We start from the raw sequence: 25676 nt of genomic DNA, 5'->3' as shown, positions 1-25676 counted from the left end.
ATTACATACTGTTTTCATTTTCTTTCTCATTTAAATCTTTTGGTAATTTAGTTGTACAAAGACAATTTGGCCCTTCAAGCCACTCCATTTCATTATTAATCTCACCCATATTCCTAGCTTCTCTATGTCCATTTATCATTTTTCTGTTCCTTTCACCCATTCTGCATTCATTTAACCACTTCCAGAATTGGCCATGCCTTAACTTTTACTTCGTTCACATTATCTCATTGCTCCTAGCATTTTTTATCCTGTAACCATGGAAGTTGGAATATCTTACTAGTGATTGGCTATGACACTGTAAAATGAAAATCAAATGATAAGCATTTTGTTCATTTGTCAAATACATCCTGCAAAACAAGGCATCCTAATCACACAAATAAACTGCAACATATAAGACGCTCTACATGAGTAAAGCTTGCGCAAGATGTTGATACCACCCACAATAGACACACTATATAAGAAAATCCATACGTGTTTGAAACATTGATAGACCTGTAGCGTGAAGGTAATAATAGGAGATCTTAGTAACTTCTGGAAGAATACTTTAAATAACGTGTTGCCTTTCTATTCCTTTATCTGTATTGAAAAAAGAATCATGTGAATTAAACTAGTCTGTGGTATTATGTGCTGCTTTGCCAAAAAATAAGACTAGTGTTGTGAGTGTATCTGACATTTTAGCTGTGACTTTTATGGCCCCTCCCACCCCCAACTTTAATGGCAGAGGCAGGCCAATTTTAATTCTTGGGCCTTATTTGCAAACCCCACTCAGTTGTGGAGCAGCAATTATATGTTAATGATTTGGACATGAATGTGGGGAACGTGATTGAGAAATTTGCAAATGCTCAAAGATTGGTTGAGCAGTGGACAGTGTCGAGGATAGCTATAATCTCCCAAAACGATATAGATGGGTTGGTGGGAGTGGGTGGTAAAGTGGCAGATGAATTTTAACACGGGTGTGATAACATAGAGAAGTGTGAGCTAATGCATTTAGAAAGGTCAAACAAGTACACAATAAATGAGAATATACCAGGAGGGATAGATGAAGTGAGAGATCTTAGCGTACAAGTACACAGATCCCTAAAAGTAGCAGTTCAAGTAGACAAAGATATGGAATATAAAAGTGAGAATGTTAGGATGGGTTTAAAATACTGGTGAGGCCACACTTGGAGTACTATGTGCAGTTCTGGTCACCACATCATAGGAAGGATGTAATTGTTCTGGAGAGAGTGCAGAGGAGGTTTACAAGAATGTTGCCAAGGCTAGAAACATGTAGCTACGAGGAGAGATTGAATAGGTTGGAGTTATTTTCCTTGGAACTAAAAAGGCTGAGGAGTGACTTGATTGAAGTGTATAAAATTATGAGGGGAAGATACAGAGTGGACAGGACAAAATTGTCTCCCTTGGCAGAAAACTCTAGAACCAAGGGAAATTGATTCAAGATGAGTGGTAGAAGATGTAGATGGGACATAAGGAAGAACGTTTTAAAGCAGAGAGTAGTGGGTGTCTGGAATTCACTGCCTTACTTGATGGTGGAGGCAGAAACCCTAAACCCTTTTAAAAAGTACCTGGATCTGCATCCTAAACTATAGGGCTATGGGCCAGGTAAAGGAAGATAGGATTAGAAAGGGCAACTGGGGGTACTCTGGCTGGCATGGACAAGATGGGCCAAATGGCCTCCTTCTGTACTGTAGGGATGCTATGATTCTTTTGCAATCTGTTTCTCCTTAGAATGAAACAAATCTAATTTTCCCGATCATAACCCCTGTCATATTTATCTATTTAACAAATACAAATGCATTGCCTGAAAATAACCTTTAATTCTGTTTTACTTGTAACAGAGACATACTGGTGAATGGAGTAAGACAGTCATTGAATACAGAACACAGAAAACATCTCGCTTGCCATTTATGGACATTGCACCTATGGACATTGGTGGCCCTGAACAAGAATTTGGTTTGGACATTGGCCCAGTCTGTTTCAAATAAATGAACTTGAGCTAACTTAGAATACTCTCCGCATTTTTTCTTTTATTTTTTACTGAATGCTGACTCATTCCATGTCTTCTGCTCATCCACTTGCTTAAGTTCTGGGCTTAAAGAGAAGTAGGAGATCCAAAAAAAAGGAACATTGTTTTCTCCATGCAATTTTAATGCAGTTCCCAACAACTTGGAAATTTCAAGAGATTATTGCAGGTGAAATCTTGCCCTAAAGGTTTAAATCACGAATAATGGAAAGTAAATAAAAGAAAGTGAAAATAAGTGTCATCTGTAGTCTTGAATATTTTTCAAAGAGGAAGTTTATAACCACAGCTTCCCAAGGTTTAAACTACCTCATATACTTATTTTAAAGTATTAAACACATAATTTCTTTCTCAAAATTAACTGTGGTACTTGGGGTTCAAGTCATTTTTTTAAAGGTGCTAAGTGGTATTGAACTGTGCAGATACCGTACTTGAAGTACTGACTGTGGTGCTAACTGAATGTCCCATGCCATCTGTCACTATGTGAGGCCACATTTTCAGTGCTGTGTTAAGTTATGCAGTGGTTTTATTTCATAGTAAAATCCATTGATTATGATCATGGAATCCTCTTGTCTATTCCCAAACTAAACATGTGGATACCTTCCTTGCCATTTCCATCTCATTACTTCAGGTGTTCATGCTTTTAGCCATGCACTTTCACTCCAACTGAATGGAAAAAGGTGGCGACAGTTCTAAAATCAAATAATAAAAACTAAAAAATGTTCCTATTTTGTATATGTGACAAGTGAGATGTTTTAATAATTGTGAAATAAAGCATGAAAATGTTCTGAAGTAACTTCTCTCATGACTGTGGTTCATGTTACAACTTTGCAAAATAGAATTACCCTCAGTCTCTACCTTCCATACAGACTGAGGTGTAGTTTGGTTGGGTGTCGCCACCCTTCTCATTATGGAGATGTAAGATTCTTTTCAGTTCAGTGGCTGGTAATAAAAGTCTATTGTTGCCAGTGACATATTGTTTAATTAACTGGTACCTTCACTATAGGCCCCAATGTAAATTGGCTGGAAAGCGTAAGGAAAGTAGAATTGGAATGGGCGGTGTCCATTGTTTGGGAGCAATGGATGCAATTTGGGAACCAAAATGACATCCAACTTGAGCAAAAATGCTTCTGAACCATGCCAGAGGCCATCTTGTTAAAGGACAAACAAAATGCATCCTGTACCCATGTCTGAAACAGATGTTTGTTCATTTGCACAAGCAAATAAGCAGCCTTGCACCTGCTTCTGGTCCCTGCTGCAATTTCAGTTTCCCCTCAAGCAACAAGTATCAATGCTGATTGCCTATTGGAAAATCACTTAAATGAAAAATAAGTAAGTTTTTTTCTAAAACAAAAGGTCAATTTTAAATAAGTACTTAATAGAATCACCACCACTTCTGGTCCTGAAATCTTGGACCTCATTTCAGATTCTGAACTCCAGGACCTTCAATCTCCCCCTACTCCTACCCTTGACCTCCTAGAGCCTAACATGCCTAGCCCACTTTCACCACCACACACCCCACCCCCCCTCCCCCCCCAGACTACCCAAATCCCCACCACCTCCAACCCATTCAGTGGTATTCTCAAAGTCTGCAATCTTTCCACTCCCTCCTCAACAGGAATCCTGAGCCCCATCCAACCCAACCCCTCAACAGTAAATCCAAGGCCTGAAACCTTACTCTCTGACCTGACTTAAAATCCCAATCAAAAACACCAAGACTGACCCATACCTCCTCAGTACCCCCATGTTCCAATCTCACCACTTATCTAGGGACCAGAGAACTTAACTGTGCAGGTTTATAAAGCAGTGTGATGAACTCCAAAGCTCAAAATCAGGCACCTTCCCACATAAGCACAGGCTGTTAGGACTAAGGGTAAGATGCTCAAAACAAGACATTCCCAAATTTCTTGGCCATCATTTTGTAAAGTGGAGGGTTGAGGCAAGTGTTAACTTGAATAATTATCAGCTTAGAGCAAACAGAAAGCCTCTCTAGAACAGAATATTCTGATGGATTTCCTTAGTGTTCATGTTCAACATGATCTTCATCAGAACTCAGAAAAGTGGCAAAATTTGCATTCTTACAATTGTAAAAATGGCACATATTAAAGTTTGTTGTTGTGTTGCCCAATCAATGATCCTGAATTCAATTTCCATTCTTATGATAATTGGCTACTACTGGCCCACTATACAGCACCATCTATTCATGTCCTCTGACTTTTTCTCCATTATTCACATTGCCTTGTCATTTGTCTCTAAAGACATTGGATCTTTGATGGGATTAAGTTCCAATGGCATCATACACCTATGTAACTCTGACAAATGTCCAACTTTCATGCATAAACCTTAATAGTAAGTGCCAATAGCTTATTTGACCACAAAATACCCCACAGGTTAAATAGTCCTACTTTTGCAGTAACCATGCATGTATGTATCTTTTTAGTAGGGGCATTGGATAGTCATGAAGGGCAATAACCTTAACTAATTTTTTTCCCTCCCTCACCAAAAGTACTGCAACCAGTAGTAGCACCAATGTCTCACTATGGTTAAAATGAGCAGAGAGCAGGGATTGAGTCTTTTTTATACAAGATACATTTTTTGAGACGCAATTGTGTATTGAAATTCATAGTCGCTAACATGGTTTGAGGTCCTTTGAATTTCATATGAAGTTTACATTTCAATTAGCTGTACATCGCACCTCTATGGTGGGCAGGAAAGAGTCAGGTGAGGGGTTAAAATTGTGACATCACCTTCAAGTTGCATTCCTGGACACCATAATATTCACGTTTACATCAATGATTCAGGTTCTGGACAAGGACCACATAAGAAAGCAGATAGCAGCTTCAAAGCCAAAAATCAATGATGTCTTCAGCAATGCATTGTAATTTTAAGGTCCACAAATGGGTAGACCTGACTATTCATGGCCCAACAGCAAAAACATGCCAGAAGGATCCAATTGACCAAAAGAGAAGAGGAAATGTTAATCCCTGAGGCTTTTCAATGGGCCCTTGGCGTTCACTAGCTTTTCATCCCCTCACTCCTCAGGGAATCCCTAACCCCAACATTACCCCATTCTCTCACCCTAGCCTATCCCTCCCACTATGATGCCCTCTGTCTACTGTCGAAACTTGTGTCGAATATCACTTGATTCTTATTCCCACCTGCTGGTTGGGTAGTCAATGAGGTTCAAATCAAGAATTATTCATTCAATTAAGCACCAGCTATTTTGCTGGACCTCCATGTCTCCTACTTTGTCTGGTTCATCATCTACCTCTGAGCGCTTGTGCACCCTTCCCATCCCCTCCTGTAAAACTCAGGGTGATGGTCTACAGAAATGTCCCCTCAATCTATTGTTCAAATGACATATTTAAGCACCAGTGTCTCCTATAGTCACCCTTGAATAACTAAACCTTAGCCCTGCTGACCGAAAGCAACCAGTGGTGTTCAAAATATGAAGTGCTGTTCACAATCCATTGGTTCCATCCATGTTGGTAGACAATAATATCACAACAGGAGACATACTACACAGTGTCCAGTTTGGTAGTAAGTACTAATTCAAACATGTTTGAGTGGGTAACAAGTGATAACTGAGAATCATCAGTAATTTGTAAAACAACTCTCTTTATATTAGGCGACATAGTGATTAGCACTGCTGCCACACAGCACCAGGGACCCAGGTTTGATTCTCAGCTTGTGTCACCGTCTGTGCAGTCTACATGTTCATAGAATCCCGACAGTGCAGAAGAAAGCCAGTGAGCCCATTGAGTCTGCAGCGACCACAATCCCATCCAGGCCCCATTCCCATAGCCCCATTTATTTACCCTGATAGTCCCATGACACTAAGGGGCAATTTAGCAGGCCAATCAACCTGACCCACACAAGTTTAAATTGTGGGAGGAAACCAGAGCACCCAGAGGAAGCCCACACAAACATGGGGAGAATGTGCAAAGTCCACACAGACAGTCACCCGGGATCAGAATCAAATCCAGGTCCCTGGCGCTGTGAGACAGTAGTGAGAACCATTGTGCCATCGTGTCTGCATTGGTTTCCTCTGAGTGCTCCGGTTTCCTCCCAGAAGCGCCAGAGCGTAGTGACTAGTGGATTTTCATAGTAACTTCATTGCAGTGTTAATGTAAGCCTACTTGTGACATTAATAAATAAACTAAACTAATATTAACATTTAAAATTATGAAACAATTCTACAGAATTTACTTCTCCTTTAAGCTTATTAGATTAGTTAATGCATCAACTGAAACAGAGATAAAACAGCAAAATCAAGAAGATATATAACAGCAATATTGTGAAGTTGGGATTCTTCAGTGATGATAAACTCTTTGTTTATAGCATAACTTCAGCCAATAAGCACTGCTCATTCAAAGCACACAGCTGACATTTTTTCCATTGGGGTTCATCCAACCTCCCACCATAAATGCAGCAGAAGCTTGACAGCAACTGTGTAAACTATTGTTTGTGCCATTTCTCAGTTTTTTCAACACAGCTGTGGTGGGAGAACAGAAGTAGGCCATTCAGCCCATCAACCTGCTCCTCCATTCAATTAGGTCACCTCAATGCTACTTTGCCACATTATCCTCAAATTCCTAGATGTAATTTATCTCCAGACATCCATTGATCTTGAACATGACCAATGATAGAGTTTCCACAGCCCCCTAAGAGTTCTGAGTCTGAGAAGAAATCCCTCCTCATCTCAGTCTTAACTGATCCACCCCTTATCCTGAGATTATGTCCCCTCGTTTCAGATTCAGCTGTCAGGGGAAACATCTTCTACACCCATTATTTCATGCCCTGTAAGATTTTATAAATTTCGGTGAGGTCATCCCTCATTCTTTGAAATCCTAGGGAATGCAGACATTCACCTCAATCTCTCCTCAACACTTCATACCAGAGATTAATCCGGTAAAGCTCCATTATATTCCCTCACTGGCAGGTATGTCCTTCCTTGGATAAGGAGCCAAAACTGCATATAATGATTCAGGTTAGGTCTCAACAAGGCTCTATTTCAGTGACAGGCATCCTAGATGAGTGAGTGAATTGCATGAGTGGCGCTCCTTCATCTCAGTGGGCTGCAAAGTTGAAATCGGGCTTGTTCACTAATCATGATTCCATGAATAAGATTAAAGACATTTAATACATGCCAAATATTTCATAATGAGTTACAGGAGTTGCATTTGTATTTATATTAAATATGACACCAAGATTGGGGGAACGGCAAATTGTGCGGAGGGTGTGGAGAGTCTGCAGAAGGATCTAGATAGGCTGGGCGAATGGGCCAGGAAATGGCAAATGGAATTTAATGTTGGCAAGTGTGAGGTGGTCCACTTTGGTAGGAATAATGGTAGGAAGGATTATTACTTACGTGGCGAAAAACTGCAGCAGGCAACGGTGCAGAGGGACCTCGGGGTCCTTGTGCATGAGTCGCAAAAACCCAGCTTGCAGGTGCAGCAGGTGGTCAGGAAGGTGAATGGGATGCTGGCCTTCATTGCGAGGGGGATTGAATATAAAAGTAGGGAGGTCTTGCTGCGGCTGTATAGGGCATTGGTGAGGCCGCAGCTGGAGTACTGTGTGCAGTTTTGGGCGCCGCACCTGCGCAAAGATATTTTGGCCTTGGAGGGAGTGCAGAGGAGGTTTACTAGGCTGATACCGGAGTTGAGGGGGTTGAGCTATGAGGAGAGGCTGAATAAACTAGGCTTGTACTCGTTAGAGTTGAGAAGAATGAGGGGAGATCTCATTGAGACGTATAAGATGATGAATGGGATGGATAGGATAGAGTGGAGAGACTCTTCCCACTCAAAAAAGACAGTAGGACTAGGGGGCACAGCCTCAAGATAAAGGGGGGGCGGTTTAGAACGGAGTTGAGGAGGAACTTCTTCACTCAAAGGGTGGTGAATCTCTGGAATTCTCTGCCCGTTGAAGTGGTGGAGGCTGCCTCGCTAAATATTTTTAAGACGCGGGTTGATGGGTTTTTGATAAGAGAGGGGATTAAGGGTTATGGGGAGAGGGCGGAAAAGTGGAACTGAGCAGCGACAGATCAGCCATGATCTTATTGAATGGCGGGGCAGGCTCGAAGGGCTAGATGGCCTACTCCTGCTCCTATTTCTTATTAACCGAATTATCACCAACTTCAAATGGTAAAACAAAAACATTTTTTATGCTTTGAATGTAGAGGGAGTGCACGTTTCTCACAGTCAATGTGTGCAATCAGCACTCTCCTCACTTCACTCGACTTTGCTTTATATAGGATATCTCTTCAGTCACACCAGTAGGAAAATGCTAGGCAGATGGAAATCAGTGGAAAGTGACAATGCTGCACATGGGCAACAGTCAACAAAATGTCCCATGGGCTGCACTCAGAACCTAGATGGGCCTCATGTGGTCACCAAGATGCAGATTGTCCACCATTGCTGTATACAACTGTAGCAAGACATCATTATTCCTGTGCTCAAACCCCTCCCAATGAAAGTCAACATACCATTTGCCTTCCCAATTGCTTGCTGCACCTGCAAGCTAACACTTAGTGACTCACGAACGGAGACATCCAGGTTCTGATGTATACAATCGGAATAACTTCATACTTATTCACATAATGGAGGAATTCTCCCATCTCACTCATGGCCAGTTTGGTGGCAGCCAAAAGCAGAGAATTCAGCAGGAGATGAAAAGTCTGAAAACAATATGGTGTTGAATGCCATTTAAAATTTATTTATTAGTGTCACAAGTGCCCTACATCAGCACTGCAATGAAGTCTCTGTGAAAATTCCCTGGTTGCCACACTCCAACGCCTGTTCAGGTACACTGAGGGAGAATTTAGCATGGTCAATGCACCTAATCAGCACATCTTTTTCACTGTGGGAGGAAATTGAAACACCTGGAGGAAACCCATACAGACAAGTGGAGAACGTGCAAACTCCGTACAGACACAGCTAACTATTATGCTATCATTCCGCCCCATTCCTTAAAACCTACCTCTTTGACCAAGCCATCCCAATATATATTTAAGGGACTTGGCGTCAACATTTTTTGATAACACTCTTTTGATGCAGCTTGGAATGTTTCACTATATGAAAAATGCGATATAAATACAAGTTATTGCTGCATCACACAAGAGCTCATGCTGATGCATATATTCTCAATACTTATAATGAGAAATGGGATTTTGAGATTGAACAGTGGAACATTTGCAATTCTCCAGTTCTCTGGCAATATCCTGACTCTAAGGAGGATTAGAAATTATAGCTTGTGCCTCCGCAATTTCAACTCTCACTTCCCTTAGTATGCTTGGATGCATCTCATCCAGTCCTGGTGCATTATCAGCTTTAACACTTTCTTTCCAATACCCCCTCCTTATCTATTTTAAAAGCCTTCAAGTGTTTGAAGTACCTCCTCCTTCATTTGAAATGGGAAACATACATATTTTTCCTAGCAAAGACAGGTGCTAAGTTTTCTCTATGTATCTTAGCCATGACCCCTACCTACAATCCCGTTCTTAATCCCAAATCACCCCACTCCTCCTCTTATCACCCTTATACTATTTACATGCCCTTCAAAGACTTTTGTGTTCCCTTTTATGTTAACTGCCAGCATCTTATCATACTCCCTTTTTGCTTCTCTTATTTGCTTTTTCAAGTACCCTCTGAATATTTGACTTTCAGCCTGGCTCTCAATTGTATTATAGAAACATAAAAACGTAGAAGATAGGAGCAGGAAGAGGCCATTTGGCCTTTTGAGCCTGTTCCACCATTCATTGCGATCATGGCTGATCATCCAACTCAATAGCCTAATCCTGCTTTTTTCCCATAACCTTTGATCCCATTCGCCCCAAATGCTATATCCAGGTGCCTCCTTGAATACATTCAATGTTTTGGCATCAATTACTTCCTGTGGGAATGAATTCCACAGGCTCACCACTCTTTGGGTGAAGAAATGTCTCCTCATCTCCATCCTAAATGGTTTATCCTTAGAATGTGACCCCTGGTTCTGGACTCCCCCACCATCAGGAGCATTCTGCATCTATCCTGTTTAGTCCTGTTAGAATTTTATAAGTCTCTATGAGATCCTCCTTCATTCATCTGAATTCCAGCAAAAACAATCCTAACCTAGTCAATCTCTCCTCATACATCAATCCCACCAACCCCATAATCAGCCTGATAAACCTTCACTGCATTCCCTCGAGAGCAAGAATATTCTTCCTCAGAAAAGAAGACCAAAATTGCACACAATACTCTAGGTGTGGCCTCACCAAGGCCCTGAATAATTGCAACAAGACATCCCAGCTCCTGTATTCGAAACCAAAGCATATAGTATCCTAAGTTTTATTGATAGAGGCATTGAGTACAAGAGTAAGGAGGCGTGTTGAACTTGTATAGGCCCAACTAGTTCAACCTTTCCTTTTAAACAACATCTTTATCCACAGAATCAGTCTAATGATCCATCTCTGAACTGCTTCTTAGACAAATATATTCCTCCTTAAGTAAGGAAACCAAACTGTACACAATTCCCCAGATGCGATCTCATTAATGCTTGTAACACGATTTATCCTCATAACTTGTTACACCTACATGCTAACATTTTGTGATTCATGAACTGACCCAGATAACTCTGTACCATACCATTTTGTAATCTCTCTCCATTTAAATAATATTCTACTGTTCTTTTCTTCCTACTAAAATGGACAACCTCACATTTCCCACATTATTTTCCATCTGCCACATTTTCACCCACTTACTTAATCTATCTGTATCCCTTTGCAGATCCTTTGTATCCTCCACAAAACTTTCTTTCCTACCTTGCTATTTGGCTATAATGCATTTGGTTCCTTCAGCGGAGTCATTAATATAGATTGCAAATACTTGAACCACATCACTGATCTCTGTGGTACTCCACTAGTTACAGTTTACCAAGTTGAAAATATCCCTTTTATCCCGATTTTCTGTGCCCTCCTAGTTAGCTCTCAATCAATACTAAGATATAGCCCCTAACAGCAAGAGTTCATATCTTTTAAGACCGTGATGCAGGCTATCAGGTCCAGGGAACTTGTCATCCTCTATTCAATATTAAGGGGGTGCATGATTATGTAAATACATTTTTGAAAGTAGCAGAATAAGTTGAGAAGGCTGTTAGAAAAGTATGTGGACTCCCTGGCTTCATTAACAGAGGCACAGAATGTAAAGAAACAGATAGTAAGGGGCAATTCAGCATGGTCAATCAAGCTAACCCACACATCTTTGGACTGTGGGAGGAGACTGGAGCACCCAGAGGAAATCCACACAGACACAGGCAATGTGCAAACTCCACACAGTCACCCGAGGCCGAAATTGAACCTGGGTCCCTGGCGCTCTGAGGCAGCAGTGCTCACCACTGTGCCACCGTGCTACCCCATGCTCCCCTGCCCTCCTACCTGAAGGGGTCTGAGATGGGGACAGGAAGCATAAAGCTGCATGGAAGGGATTTCCCTCTAGAATCCCATTTGCCCCAATCCTGATGTGATTTTACAATGGGATACGTAGGGTCTCAGACAGGAAGCCCGCCCATGCCTCTACTGAGGCCCTTAAGAGGCCAGATAAAGACCTTTTTTGGTCTGGTGAGTGCCTGATGAATGAGGGTGGGAAACTGAAAAAGTTCTCAATCTCGATTTCAGCCAGAAAGTGGGGGTTGGGGGGGAAACGCCTCAAATCGGGAGACTCCTTCAAACAGAGGGGACACATTCTCTTCAGGGAACTTGGATCTCTGGCTCACCCTCATCCCCCAGCCTACCCTCTGACACTGAGATTGCCCCCCCTCCAATCCTCCAAAGCTTCTTCTCCCACCCCTGGAATCCCAGAACTTCATCTCAGGCACGACACTGCAGTACCTCCACACGGGTCCTTTAACCGATGCTATACACTAGATACATCAATGACATTTTCTTTCTTTGGATTCATGGTGAACAATCACTGAAACAACTATATGATGACATCAACAAGTTTCGTCCCACCATCAGACTTGCCATGGACTACTCTCCCGAATCAGGTGAATTCTTGGACACAATTCTTGGATGCATGTGTCCAAGAATCAAGGGTGGTCACCTCAGCACGTCACTGTACCACAAGCCCTCACGATGCTCCACTTCTCCAGCTTCCATCCTAAGCATGTTAAAGAAGCAATCCACTATGGACAAGCCCGCAGGATCTGCTCAGATGAGGAGGATCACAACCACCTCCAGACGCTGAAAGATGCCCTCATAAGAACAGGTTATGGTGCTTGACTCACCGATCGATAGTTCCAATGTGCCACAGTGAAAAACCACACCAACCACCTCAGAAGACAAACGCAGGACACGGCGGACAGAGTACCCTTCGTCATCCAGTTCTTCCCCCGAGCAGAGGAGCTACAACATCTTCTCCGGAGCCTTCAGCATGTCATTGATGAAGACAAACATCTCACCAAGACCATCCCCACACCCCTACTTCTTGCCTTCAAACAACCACACAACCTCAAACAAACCATTGTCCGCAGCAAACTACCCAGCCTTCAGGAGAACAGTGACCATGGCACAACTCAATCTTGCCACAGCAACCTCTGCAACATGTGCCAGATCATCAACATGGATGCCATCATCTCACGTGAGAGCACTATCCACTTGGTACATAGTACATACACTTACAACTTGGCCAACGTTGTCTACCTGATACACTGCAGGAAAGGATGTCCCAAGGCATGGTACGTTGGGGAGACAATGCAGATGCTATGACAACGGATGAATGAACACTGCTCAACAATCATTAGGCAAGAGTGTTCTCTTCCTGTTAGAAAACACTTCAGTGGTCATGGGAGCTCGGCCTCTGATCTTCAGATAAGCATTTTCCAAGGCAGCCTTCACGACACATGACAATGCAGGGTTGCCGAGCACAGACTGATAGCCAAATTCCGCACACATGAGGACAGCCTCAACCAGGATCTTGGGCTCATGTCACACTATCTGTAACCCCCACTACTTGCCTGGGCTTGCAAAATCTCACTACCCGTCCTGGCTGTTTGTCTTCTGAGAAGGTTGGTGCGATTTTCCACTGTGGCATGTCAGAACATCAAGGGAGCATCGTGAGGTTATCCGTGGGCTTGCGGTACAGTGAAGTGCTGAGGTGACCATCCTTGATGGAGATATGTGTGTCCAAGATGCAACCGATTCCAGAGAGTAGTCCGTGGTGAGTCTGATGGTGGGATAGAATAGATTGTTGATGTCATCATATAGTTGTTTCAATGATTGTTCACCATAAGTTGAAAGGAAGAAAATGTCATTGATGTATCTAGCATCGGTTGAAGGTCTTGAGCGGTGAAGAGGTCTTGTTCGAATCTGTGCATGAAAATGTTAGCATGTTGAAGTGCGAATTTGGTCCCCATGGCTGTTTTGTGTGTCTGAATGAAGAACTGGTTGTTGAAGGTGAAGACATTGCGGTCCAGGATGAAGTGAATAAGTTGTAAAATTGCATCTGGAGATTGGCAGTTGTCAGCGTTGAGTACTGAGGCAGTTGCAGCAATGCCATCGCCGAGGGGAATGCGGATATAGAGTGCCTAGACATCCATTGTGACGAGGAGAGCTCCTGGTTCAACTGCTCCATGTGTGCTGAGTTTTTGTTGGAAGTTCGTAGTGTCGTGACAAAAGCTGGGGGCTCTTTGTACAATGGGTTTCAGGATGCCCTCGACGTAGCCGGAGAGGTTCTTGCACAGGGTCCCATTGCCCAATACGATGGGACAGCTGGTTGTGTTGGCCTTGTGTATTTTCAGGAGGCAGTAGAAGAGAATGTGGGATGAGAGCACAAAGGGTGTTCTGAAGGTCCGGACCAAAGGTCTTGATCAGTCTGTTGAGTTGACGGGTGTGTTCTTTGGTCAGATCTGCGGATAACTGTCTGTAGTGTTCCTCGTTGTTTAGTTGTCAGCAAACTACCCAACCTTCAGGAGAACAGTGACCGTGACACCACACAACCCTGCTGCAGCAACCGCTGCAAGATGTGCCGGATTATCGACACGCATGCCATCATCTCATGTGAGAACACCATCCACCAGGTACACAGTACATACACTTGCAACTTGGCCAACATTGTTTATCTGATACGATGCAGGAAAGGATGTCCCAAGGCATGGTACATTGGGGAGACCATGCAGAGGCTATGACAACGGATGAATGAACATAGCTTGACAATCACCAGGCAAGAGTGTTCTCTTCCTGTTGGGGAACACTTCAGTGATCACGGGCATTCAGCCTCTGATCTTCAGGAAAGCGTTCCCCAAGGCGGCCTTCACAACACACGACAACGCAGGGTCGCTGAACAGAGATTGATAGCCAAGTTCCGCACACATGAGGACGGCCTCAACCGGGATCTTAGGTTCATGTCACACTATCTGTAACCCCCACGACTTGCCTGAGTTTGCAAAATCTCACTAACTGTCCCGGCTGGAGATAATATGCATCTCTTTAACTTGTGCTTAACCCTCTCTCCACTCACATTGTCTGTACCTTTAAGACTTGATTACCTGCAAAGACTCACATTCCAACCATTATTTTGTAAATTGAGTTTGTGTCTTTATTTGCCTTGTTTGTGAAGAGAACTCCCACTCACCTGATGAAGGGGCTGCGCTCTGAAAGCTTGTGGCTTGTGCTACCAAATAAACCTGTTGGACTTTAACCTGGTCTTGTGAGACTTCTTGCTGTGAAGCAGCAGTGCTAACCACTGTGCTGCCGATTTAGACTTTGTACCCAAGATCGCCACATGGTTAGCAAGGCTATCTTTTTCATTCATATTCAATGTATTTCAAAAATGAAATTAGTGAAGCACAAATTGCCCATATTTATCTAACTGTTCTCGATTAGCTGATGGCTTTCAAAATGTTCATGAACGTCATCATATATTGTGAACTCTAGAGGGCAGATTTTCCTATTCTTGTGCTTTCACATAAAGTAATGCCTAAATTCTACACAGTGATAAAATCATGGAATGGATTATATTACAGCCATTATGGAGCTTGCCTAAACAGCTTGGAGAGGGATGCAGCCAGTTCTGTTGCATAAGTCTTCAGTACTCCTGCTAAAACAAAGTCACTGTTCATAGATTTTGATGTATCGAGTGCTTTCAGCTGTTTCCTGATATGATGTTGAGTGAATCAAATTGCCTGAAGCCTAACTTCTATGATGATTATGCTGACCTTAGGACGATGCCACATGTAACATCCAATTGGCAAATCTGACTGAAAATGATTCAGCTTTGTTTTTATGCAGGGCTCTCCCGTAATTGAGGATGGGGATGTTCACAAAGACCCCTCCTCCAATTAGTTGTTAAATTGTCTACCTTCATGACTAGTTGGAGCAGGACTGCAGAACTTTGATCTAATTGTTTGGTTGTGGGATTGCTTAGCTCTATCTATTGCATGCTGTTTCTGCTGCTCGACATGCTTATCATCCTGTGTTGTAGAGTCACCAGGTTGACATCATTAGCAATAGCTGGTGCTGCTCCTGGCATGCTCTCCTGCACTCTTTACTGAACCAGTGTTGATTCTCTAGCTGATGGTAATGATAGAGTGGGGAATATGCTAGGCCATGAGGCTTATGTATTGTGGTGAATATAATTCTGCTGCTGCTATGACCCACAGCATCTCACAGATGCTCAGCTTAGAGCTGCTAAAGATGTACTGAGTCTACCCCATTTACTATTCCATACAACATGATGGACAGCGTCCTCAGTGTGAAGATGGAACTTGGGCTCTACAAGGAATGTATGTAGTCACTCCGACCAATCCTGTCACAGACAAAAGCATCTGAAACATTGGGTGGAATTCTACATTTTTTTGTTGAAGTGTGGAATGGAGTGAACTCGTGCCCAATTCCGTGCTTGAAACCTCATGAATAATGCACAAGCAAATGTCTCTCCGAATCACCTGGCAGGTCAGGAGCTGATTCATCCATCTGCCATCAGCTGGCTGGTTCGAAGGTCCTGGTTCCATACGTAAATGCCAGTCCATCACACAATCTCACTCTCTCCAGCCCACCTGTCACCAGGGGACTGATCAATATGGCATCCATCCAGCCACAAGCAAAAGACTACCTCGCTTCAGAGAAAGGCAGTATTTCATTTCAGCTACTAGGCCCTCAACACTTTTGTCTGAGAAGCCTGGGTGCAGAGGCCTGGGAGGGTGTCACCAAAAGGTTAGCACAGCTGGCCACTATACCAGAAGCGCTAGGAAATGCAGGAAAAGAATGAGCAAAATCCCTCTGACATCAAACTCTCATCGTGGCATTGTATACTCAAGTGGCTACTCTCTTCATGGATCTCACACATCCATTAGCGGGCGACATATCAGATCTTATTCTGCAACAGACATTTCCACATCACCACCATCCCATGGCTCACAAGCCATCCTTTAGACCTTCTGCGGAGAGCTTACCACACACAGGGACATACATTTCACCCAACTTCTGCTCCATCCCCTCCCATCAAATGACTTTCTTTCACTTTCATAAGGGCTAAGCTGGCACACAAGTGAGATCAAGCCCAGGCCAAGAGAGGGATGACAGAGATTCTGACCTTCACAAAATTCACAGGCGCTGCAGCCAAGCTTGCTGGAGAAGAGAGGGTGTTCTTGTGATGACACAGAGATTGGTCTCTTCCAACGTCCCAAATCATATCACTTCATCAAATTCCGACAATCAAGATGAGTTAAATGTTTTCTGAAATAGGCCAATGAGTGGAATCTGTTCGGCCAGCAATGAATCACATTTATTGTTAACCCATGCTTGCACTTCACTGATGGGTTGGCAGGTATGATGCAGCCAAACCCCCTTCACTATTGCCTTTACTCTCTAAGGCTACATTCTGCATGTCGTTGTTGAGACTCTGATGTGAATCTAGTGAGTTCTGTCTATTGCTTTAACAGCGTTGAATGAACTGATTGGCTTTCAGTTCCTTCCTGGAAGATGAGGTCGCTCTCCTTTGTAACAGACCTGGATTCTGTTCACAGTAGCAGTATTAACAATTCAGTGAATGTCCCAATATGAAGCACTGTTGCCCAGCTTAGCAGGCCTTACACACTACCTCATACCCCATCCAGACAGAACAGATATTACTTCCATATTTGCATGGCACCATTGTTCTGAGACATCAAATGATGCTGTTATACCACAACTTCAAGATCGAGTTTGACCCTCCCTCACCGTCCATGTGCCCTGATTTGCCTGGAACCTCACGATGTGTAGGTAGAAATGTCTTCTGTTATTCTCCAGCCTCCCCACTAATACTCAATCCCATTGCCATGGCGGTACACATTTTCACCAAACCCCACCGCCACCCAAGTCCATCTATTGTGAAGTACCCATGCTCTAATTGGACCTTTACCTTTCCTACTGGAGGCTGTGCGCAGAGGCAAATCCCCTCATGAGAACTTCATATATTTCCCTCATCATGTATTCTCTATCTACAATCTAGTCACCATCACCATTTGCTCTGCAGCATAATACAGATCCCACCAAGCCCAGGGACTTTGAGTGTAGAACAGCCCTGCATACCAAGCTGCGCTTTTTTCCTGTGGCTAACACATCTCTTACCCCTCCTTGTAGCTGGGGTACACCGTGATTCCAATGATTGCTGCTGCTGCATACCCACTGCTCTTCTGAACTGTCTCTTACTTCTCACTTCAGATTGTGAGGTCCACATAGCCCTTGGATTGCCTGTCACCTATGACTCCTTCCCATTTTGCAGGAGCAATCTCTGCACTCTGTGATGCCTGGCTGCAAACCCTTGAACTAAAACTGAAACCTTGATGTATTTCCCCCTCCCAAAAAGGCTAAGGACAATAGTAACATTCCCAAACTGCACTGCCCACAAATTCTGAGGACAGATGTTAACCATTTTGAAAATGCCACACTAATGACAAAACCCCTAACTTTCCAGTAAACAATATGGTATTCTTTGATTGCCTTGTTTCATGAACCCTTGTGTGGGTCCAGCTTCCTACCCCTTGATCTTTCCTATGCCTTCCATTGTGTCTCTTGCCATTCCAAACCCCAGTCCTGCACAGCCCAACCTCCTGATTGTCCCCCTGTGCTCATCAGTCCCATCCTGACCTTGTACCCCACCCCTGGTAAAACCTTGACTGGTCTAAGCAGAGGATGCATGAATCTTGCAGCACTGTGCTATCTATGCAAACAAATGTGCCAGGCGTTGGGAGCAGAGAACCTTAGCTGTTTACAATTCCAGGTGCAGCACTGGTCAGAGTCAGTCCTTGTGGAGGATCCATTGGTACCATAGTAGAGTGTTGTCCATAGAGAAAAGCTGGGCATGGAGCTGGAGGGCACAAATTGGTTTGCCCCAGCAGAGAGGCATTCAGCGCAACAGGAGCAGTGCAACACAGTGGTAGGTTGGCTATCTATGTTGTGTTCAGATTAAAGTGACCTGAGATTCACCTTGTGCATGCACTTTTTTCAAACATGTTTGAGGCCAATGTAATTTCCATTGGCATGACAGTAACTGGCACAGCGGCACAGTAGTTAGCACTACTGTCTCATAGCGCCAAGGGTCCGGGTTCAATTCTGGCCTCGAGTTACTTGGAATTTGCATATCCTCCCCATGTTTGCATGGGTTTCCTCTGGGTGCTTTGGTTTCATTCCATAGTCCAAAAGTGCACAGATTAGGTTGATTGGCCATGCTAAATTGCCCTTAATATCAGGGGGAGTAGCAGGGTAAATAGGAGAGGTTACCGAGATAGGGCTAGGGTGGAATTGCTGTCGGTGTAGGTTGATGGGCCAATTGATCTCCTGCTACACTGTATGTATGTATGTAGGTAAGATTGGAAGGTGTGGGAAGATTCTGGCGAGCAGATATTTTAATAAGCATTCATAACATGCAGATGATTGCAAATGACGTTTACACCATCAGGCAGTGGAAAGACTGACTCGCCAGCAGAATTGCGTTTTTACATCCGCAGTTTCCGAATTTTTTCTCCTGCAAAATACTTCACTCCTACCCGCCACCAAATCTGCCGAGATAGGAGAATTCCGCCCATTGTTATATTAGTAAAGTCGCATTTTAATATGACTTTACTATGTTTCCTGCTTCTGTAACTGTGACAACTTCTATCTTTAAAAGTGCAATTATTTTTTATTAGCTATTAATAATGCTTATCTTACCACCTATTAAAAGTGCAATCGTGGCGCCACTTCAAAAAAGGCAGAGCCTCTTTAAGGTAACACAGGAAGTATCACCTAAGACACTAAACCCTACCTGTGCCTGAAGAGATACAGCCGTGCGGAAGAAGTTAAAAAAATTCATTTCAGGTTAGCACACCTGTACCTGCAGCAGCTGTAATCTCTCCATTGTCTTGTCAGACACTCAGTTAAATGGACAAAGTATCACGTAGCCCAACAACAGAGCTGAAATCTCCATCATCATGCGACAGTAAGAATTAGTAAAAATGATCGTGTTGATTTGTTCAAAGAATTGTAAGATTAGATTGTTTTGGAGTGGTTTATCTTGATGGTGATTAGTTTTCAAGTGATTTTATCTCTAAAATGTAGTAGTAATAGATTACTTATATATTAATTGAGTGTGTCAGTATTTGGTGCTCTTTTTAGCTAACTTTGTCACGGACACTTCTTGCTGTCAGTAGGGCCCTGCTTTGTCTCCAATAGTTTAAGGAGTGCCACAGAATCATTTACAGCATACCAGGATTTATTACCTATACATTCCACGTTATCGCTTTTCTTTCCCTCGCTCCTAACAGTGTAAGCTAGCATCCCACCTCTTCATTCTTTCCAATTAGTCCTGTCATCCCAATCTCTCTCCCCTGTCTTTGGTGAGGGCGCGCCTCCTCTAACCTGTCTTGTCATCAATGATGAAGCTTGTTGGATATATCTCTACCTCCATTCTTGACCACGAACTCCACTGATACAGTGTGCTCTGTCTCCACACTCAATCATCCTAACCTCAATGGTACAACGTGGCCCTGCTCCACACACCAACACTCCCGCCCTCACTAATATAGTATTCCCTTACTCCACAGCCACCACCAGTGAGCAGCATAGTGGCAAGCACTACTGCTTCACAGTGCCAGGGACCCAGGTTTGAGTCCCAGCTTAGGTCACTGTCTGTGCGGAGTCTGCACATTCCCCCCGTGCCTGCATGGGTTCTCCCTGTGTCTGCATGGGTTTCGTCCGGGTGCTCCAGTTTCCTCCCAGTCTGAAAGACATGCTGATTAGGTGCATTGGCCATGTCAAATTCTTCATCAGTGGAAGGAAAAACTTGTTGCCGCCAGGCGGCTGAAGTCCCCAATGGAGGTCTCTCTACAGAGGGATCTCCCCCAATTACCTCGGGGATCTGGGGTGGAAGCTGCTGCACACAGCGGTGCCATACAACTGTAGGTGTTTCCAGTACACGGGCTCCCGAGACTGCCCTTTCTGTGGCCTCGTGGAGTCCGTGGACCGTGTCTACGTTTTGTGTTGTAGGTTGCACACCCTTTTTGGTTTTCTGAAACACCTTTTACTGATGTTTTGTTTGTACTTCAGTCCCACGCTCCTGATCTACGGGCACCTGGTGCAGAGAGGGGCAGGTTGGGACGCCAACCTCATGAACCTGCTCCTGGGCTTGGCGAGACACGCCATCAAAAGGTCCAGGCAGCGGGCGATCAACAGGGTCGTCCATCCCAACTGTCTGCCCCTCTACCGCGGCTACATTTGCGGCCAGGTGTCCCTGGCGAGGGAGCATGCAGTGTACATGGGCACAGTTGCCGCCTTCCATGCCTGCTGGGCACCGCAGGGGTTGGGGTGCATTACAGACCCTGACAATCACATTTTGACTTAATGTTTTAAGTTTCCTTTAGACTTTGGTTTTGTTCGGGCCGTTCCCCCCTTCCTTTTTGGGGGGCTGCTCCTTTTAATTTGTCCTTAAGTTAGTTTGAGTTTGTTTACTTGTTTGGTGCCTTAAAAGAGCACCCGAACAGACGCCAGAGTGTGGCAACAAAGGGATTTTTCACAGTAACTTAATTGCAGTATTAATGTAAACCTACTGGTGACACTAATAAATAAACTTTAAACCCATCTTTACTGGTGCATTAAGGCCCTGCCTTCACACTCTACTACCCCTCTACTACCTTCTAAAGCCTCATCCACTTCCATCCACTAAATCCACAGCCATCTCTAAAACCTCATACTGTCCATGAAGATCCCCTTCTAGCCTGTCCCCAATCTGATACAGAGAACCATTCTTCCATCACAGACATTCCTAGGACTGCAGCAAAATCCCTGCCTCCAAATCTAGCCACTTCTCCTTGCTTTAGTCAGTAGACCAAGGACTAATTTATTACATACTCACATGACATTGAGCCCTGTCTCTCTTTCTAGCTCTTTTACACACTTATCTACCTATACCCCCATCCTATGCCACACTCACCCAGCACTCTACTGTAGCTGGGCTCCGCCTCCATTTTGTGCCTCCCTCCAACGGCGCGTACTGGCCCCACCCCACTGTAACCCCGCCCACTCCACTTGGCCGCGCCCATTCCAACTATAGCCTCGCCCCTCTCTAACCCTGCCTCCGTATTAACCCATTCCGTATTAAGGAACCTTCCACACACCTGACGAAGGAACACCGTTTCCGAAAGCTTGTAAGATTACTATCAAATAAACCTGTTGGACTTTAACCTGGTGTTGTGAGACTTCTTACTATGTTTACCCCAGTCCAACGCCGGCATCTCTACATCATGACGTCTATTCCGCATTGGAGCCCCTCCCCTGTTGGGTCAGCCCCGCCCCTGTTGGATCAGCCCCGCCCTTGTTGGCTCAGCTCCAGCCCCGCCCCGTTCTCAGCTCCGCCCCCGTTCAGCCCCGCCCCGCTCTTAGCCCCGCCTCCCTATCTCTCTGCTTTCAGGTACTTTGCGCGATCGGTTCTCATTCGGTTGTCATGGGGGAGCCAAGATGGCGGCGCAGGCCTACGCGATGGGCAGACGGGAGATTAATCAACACTTCAACATCAGGAACGCCAAGCTTCTTGCCATCGGCTTTGTGCTCATCTTAACCGCTGGTCATGGAATCCACAGGAGCTATGGAGGTAAAGCCGTGCGGGGGGAGACGGGGCGAGGTGAAGGGGAGTCGCGCTCGGTGTCGGGTCGGTGGACGGTAAATGTGTGTGACATTCAGTTGCGATGTCCGTCACGTTAGGCCTGGCTGGGCCTCGGGCATCGAGCTGGGTGTGGAGAGCAGTGGCGAGCGGGCCCGCAGGACGGTACTGGTCCCGGTGTTTGAGGTTGAGGAGTTGGCGGCTCTATGGTGAATAGAGACGGTGTATCAGAGCCGGGTCTGCGCGTTTAGGCTGCAAAATGTCAGGCGTGTTTAGAGCGGCTGCCGTCTTTGTGTTTCACTAACTGGAGAGTAGATGCTGCCTCCTGCAGCCTTTCCTTTGTGTTTGAAAGAGAAAAGCCCGCACAGCCGCTCAGATAAGACATCATGTAAACAGGGGCTGCGGATCATGTTACACCATCAACACTGCCTTCCTGCAGAGGCGAAAACCGCGCTGTCACTTTCAATCTGCCAAAAATTGCTTTGGATTAATTTTCACGTTCAATGCTGTTTCATTTACTTCAAGTGAGTATTAGGTTATAAATTGGCCGTTTTGCCTCAGGACATTCGGCCTATCAAGTATGCAGTGGCTCGCTGAAAGAGCATTCTAAGTAGTCCCCAATATATAAATGGGTTCATCTGCTGTAAAGATGGAAGACCCAAGGTCCAAAGTTGAAAAATATATCAAAGGTGAAGCAAGCCAAAAAGTGTTGATTAGGTGACTTCCCAAGTTTGGATTTAAAAGCCCAATGACTATGCCAGCAAGAAAATACTGGTTACCTATTTCCTGTCTGATTGTAACCAAAACATTTCTAGCAATAGGTTCTTTTGCTCTTGCACTAATACCTCTTGAGACTCTAAGGATACATCTTTGTTCCCTCTTGTTCTTCCTCATATATACGGATTAACTCTTAGCAACATCATCCACAAATGTGAGGTCAGCTTTAACACGTGAAGCAATGATACTCGGTCCATCTCCATCCCTCAACATCTCCATTGACTCAGTGCTTTCAGACTGCTTAAACAACCATCTAGTCTTGAGCATGGCTTAACTTCTGTAGCTAATCATCAGGAAAGCTTCACCCTCTACCTCTAAATCTTTACCGTTGACTGTTCTCTTCTTGACCATTGGTTTAGGCTAAATCAGACTTTTCATCCATCTTGGTATCCTGCTTTATGTTATCATAAGCTTTTTAACCATTGGCTGATGAGAACTGCTGCAACCTACCTATAACACAATGCAGTTGACTAGTTTCTGCTGCTCTTGCATTTGGTTTGGACTGTGAGCTTTTCTGAAGTTATAGGATTGTTTTCTAAGGATGTTTTTGTGGTAGTGTGTTAGTATAATCTCCTCATTTGGAATGAAGGAAACCGTGAAAGCAAAGCTTGCGTAGTGTGACATCACCAAAACCCCTTAAATAGTCCTGCATTTTCTAGCTACATATAGGAAGTTAGATGAGTCACAATGAAGACTTGTCAGTTCATTCTGCTAAGCGGCTATTCAAGATCCATATCATGGAACTGCTTATTGAAGAGGAATGAAATTTTCATTTTCTACTCAGTCATCACGATTACTTCCCAGAACTGTTGAGACTGAATACTTGTCAGTAGAATTAAGGCCCGACTGGTGCTTGTACTCCAAGTCTCTTGATTTGCACGTGAAATTACTAACTGCATGTTCTTTTGAATTTGGTGTGTACGATGGGAGTAGTAAATTGATATGGTTATATATGAGTGTTCACTTGCTCTATAAAATTAAGTATATTTGCAGAGGAAATGTGCATACATCGCAATTATATGTTCCTTTTGTGCTCTTATGGCACTTTTACTTTGTGCTTTTCAAGCTTTTCCTTTCAGGTTTCCACATTGTGCGCCTTATGCATCCAGCTCTACTGATTAATCACTGTGAAAACCCGTTAAGCTGAATAAGACTTGTGCTTTGATAATCCAGTGACAATATTTGCAACAGCAAAGTGCTTTCATCTGCAGGATAAACATGTTATATATCACTCCAAGAAGTCTGACAACACCAGGTTTAAGTCCAACCGATTTATTTGATAATCAAATAAATCGGTTGGACTTAAACCTGGTGTTGTCAGACTACTTACTGCGTTTACCCCAGTCCAACGCTGGCATCTCCACGTCGTATATCACTCCAACCAGTGATTATAATCAAACCCAAGAATTTGGGAACGTAGGAACACATGCACAGGAGTAGGCCATTCCGCCCTTGAGCTTGCACTGCCATTCAGCTAGATCATAGCTGATCTTCTACCTCGGCACCATCTTCTGTGCTATCACTGTGTTGCTTGATGTCACTGGAAATCTATTGGCCTCTGTTTTGAACATACTGACTGAGCCTCCATGGCACTCTGGAGTAGAGAACTCCTGCTATTCTACAGTTCCATGATTCTCTACATCCACCAGAACATCTCAACTATAAGGCAGCACCTCTGAGTTCAGCACGGTCATCATTGTTGTCAGCTGTCCTGTGATTCGAGGATAGTATCCCCTCAGGGTTCTGTGTTTGGGTCTTCAGAGATGTATCCATCACATTTGTTTTTTCCCCAGTGACAGGTCTGACATTTCTTGTGAAGTATGCAAGTTCAATTACTTAGTATCATTTGTATTGTTGCTGAATTTGTTCTGAATGGAGTCCCCATAGATATCAAGGAGTTTACCAGGATGCTATTTATGTGACTGCTATAAACTCAATTTGATTGATCTTTACGTACAGCTCCTGGTGGTCTGAGGAAGCATATTTCTGGAAAATTTAAGAAGATTTTCATATTTTATTGAAGTGGTTTTAACTCATTAGCAAGAGTAATTTGAGTCTTTTTGAGCACCTGAGTAGCTGGAATAGATTAACCCACTGCAACAGTTTAAATTTATTTAGCACCTTTAATGTAATTTAAAAAGTCCCAAGGTGTTTCACTGAGCATTATAAAGCAAAATAACACTGAGCCACGTGAGATATTAAAATAAATGAGCAAAAGCTTTGGTCAGAGGTAGAGGTTTGAAAAGCGTCTGCTCAAGGAGAGGGAAGAGAAGGAGACAATTCTAGAGCTTGGGCAACTGAAAGCAGGGCTGGCAATGGTGAAGCACTTAAAATGGCAGATGTGCAAAAGATCAATATTGGAGAAGCACCAAGGTCTTGGATATTTGCAGAATTGGAGGAGGATACAGAGAAAATGAGGTGAGACCAGGGAGGAAATTGAAAACCAGGATGAGAATTTTCCGATTAAGGACTTGCCAGACTGGCAGCCAATATAGATCAGTGAACATTGAGGTGGTAAAAGTTAGGATTTGGATGCACTCGTTTATGGAGGATGAGAGGCTGCTGAGGAGAACATTAGTATTGTCAAGTCTAGAGATACCAAAGGTAACGGTGGGCAAAGTGGGATGGTGGCAGCCAATGTTGCAAGGATGAAAGCAGGAGGTCAAAGTGATGCTGTATTTATGTGGTCAGAAGCACATCTCTTGGATAGATATGACACCAGGGTTGTGAACAGTGTAGTGCACACTCAGACAGTTGCCAGGGAATGAAGTTTGTGATCATGACCAAAGTAATGC

At 43.9% G+C, this 25676-nt stretch overlaps 2 protein-coding genes across 3 annotated transcripts in view; both read left to right on the top strand.

Moving 5' to 3' along the window:
• The window catches only part of col1a2 (collagen, type I, alpha 2), a 373471-nt gene extending 370655 nt beyond the window's left edge, over positions 1-2816 (top strand). Inside the window, exon 50 of the mRNA XM_080207925.1 lies at positions 1839-2816. Within this exon, the coding sequence (XP_080064051.1) occupies positions 1839-1985 (147 nt within the window). The 3' untranslated portion in view covers positions 1986-2816. The remainder of the gene's footprint in view (positions 1-1838) is intronic.
• A 16616-nt stretch (positions 2817-19432) lies between these two features.
• The window catches only part of casd1 (CAS1 domain sialic acid O acetyltransferase 1), an 87475-nt gene continuing 81231 nt past the window's right edge, over positions 19433-25676 (top strand). Inside the window, exons 1-2 of one of the 2 annotated variants that reach the window (XM_080207911.1) lie at positions 19433-19449; positions 21916-22095. In XM_080207911.1, the coding sequence (XP_080064037.1) occupies positions 21963-22095 (133 nt within the window). In that variant the 5' untranslated portion in view covers positions 19433-19449; positions 21916-21962. Of the gene's footprint in view, positions 19450-21901; positions 22096-25676 lie in introns of those variants that run through there. The other variant, XM_080207912.1, reaches the window with a different exon arrangement.

This window comes from Carcharhinus amblyrhynchos, chromosome 2 (assembly GCF_965287045.1).
Source record: "Carcharhinus amblyrhynchos chromosome 2, sCarAmb.v2.hapA, whole genome shotgun sequence".
Classification (NCBI taxonomy): domain Eukaryota; kingdom Metazoa; phylum Chordata; class Chondrichthyes; order Carcharhiniformes; family Carcharhinidae; genus Carcharhinus; species Carcharhinus amblyrhynchos.
This window is presented reverse-complemented; position numbering and strand designations above follow the sequence as displayed.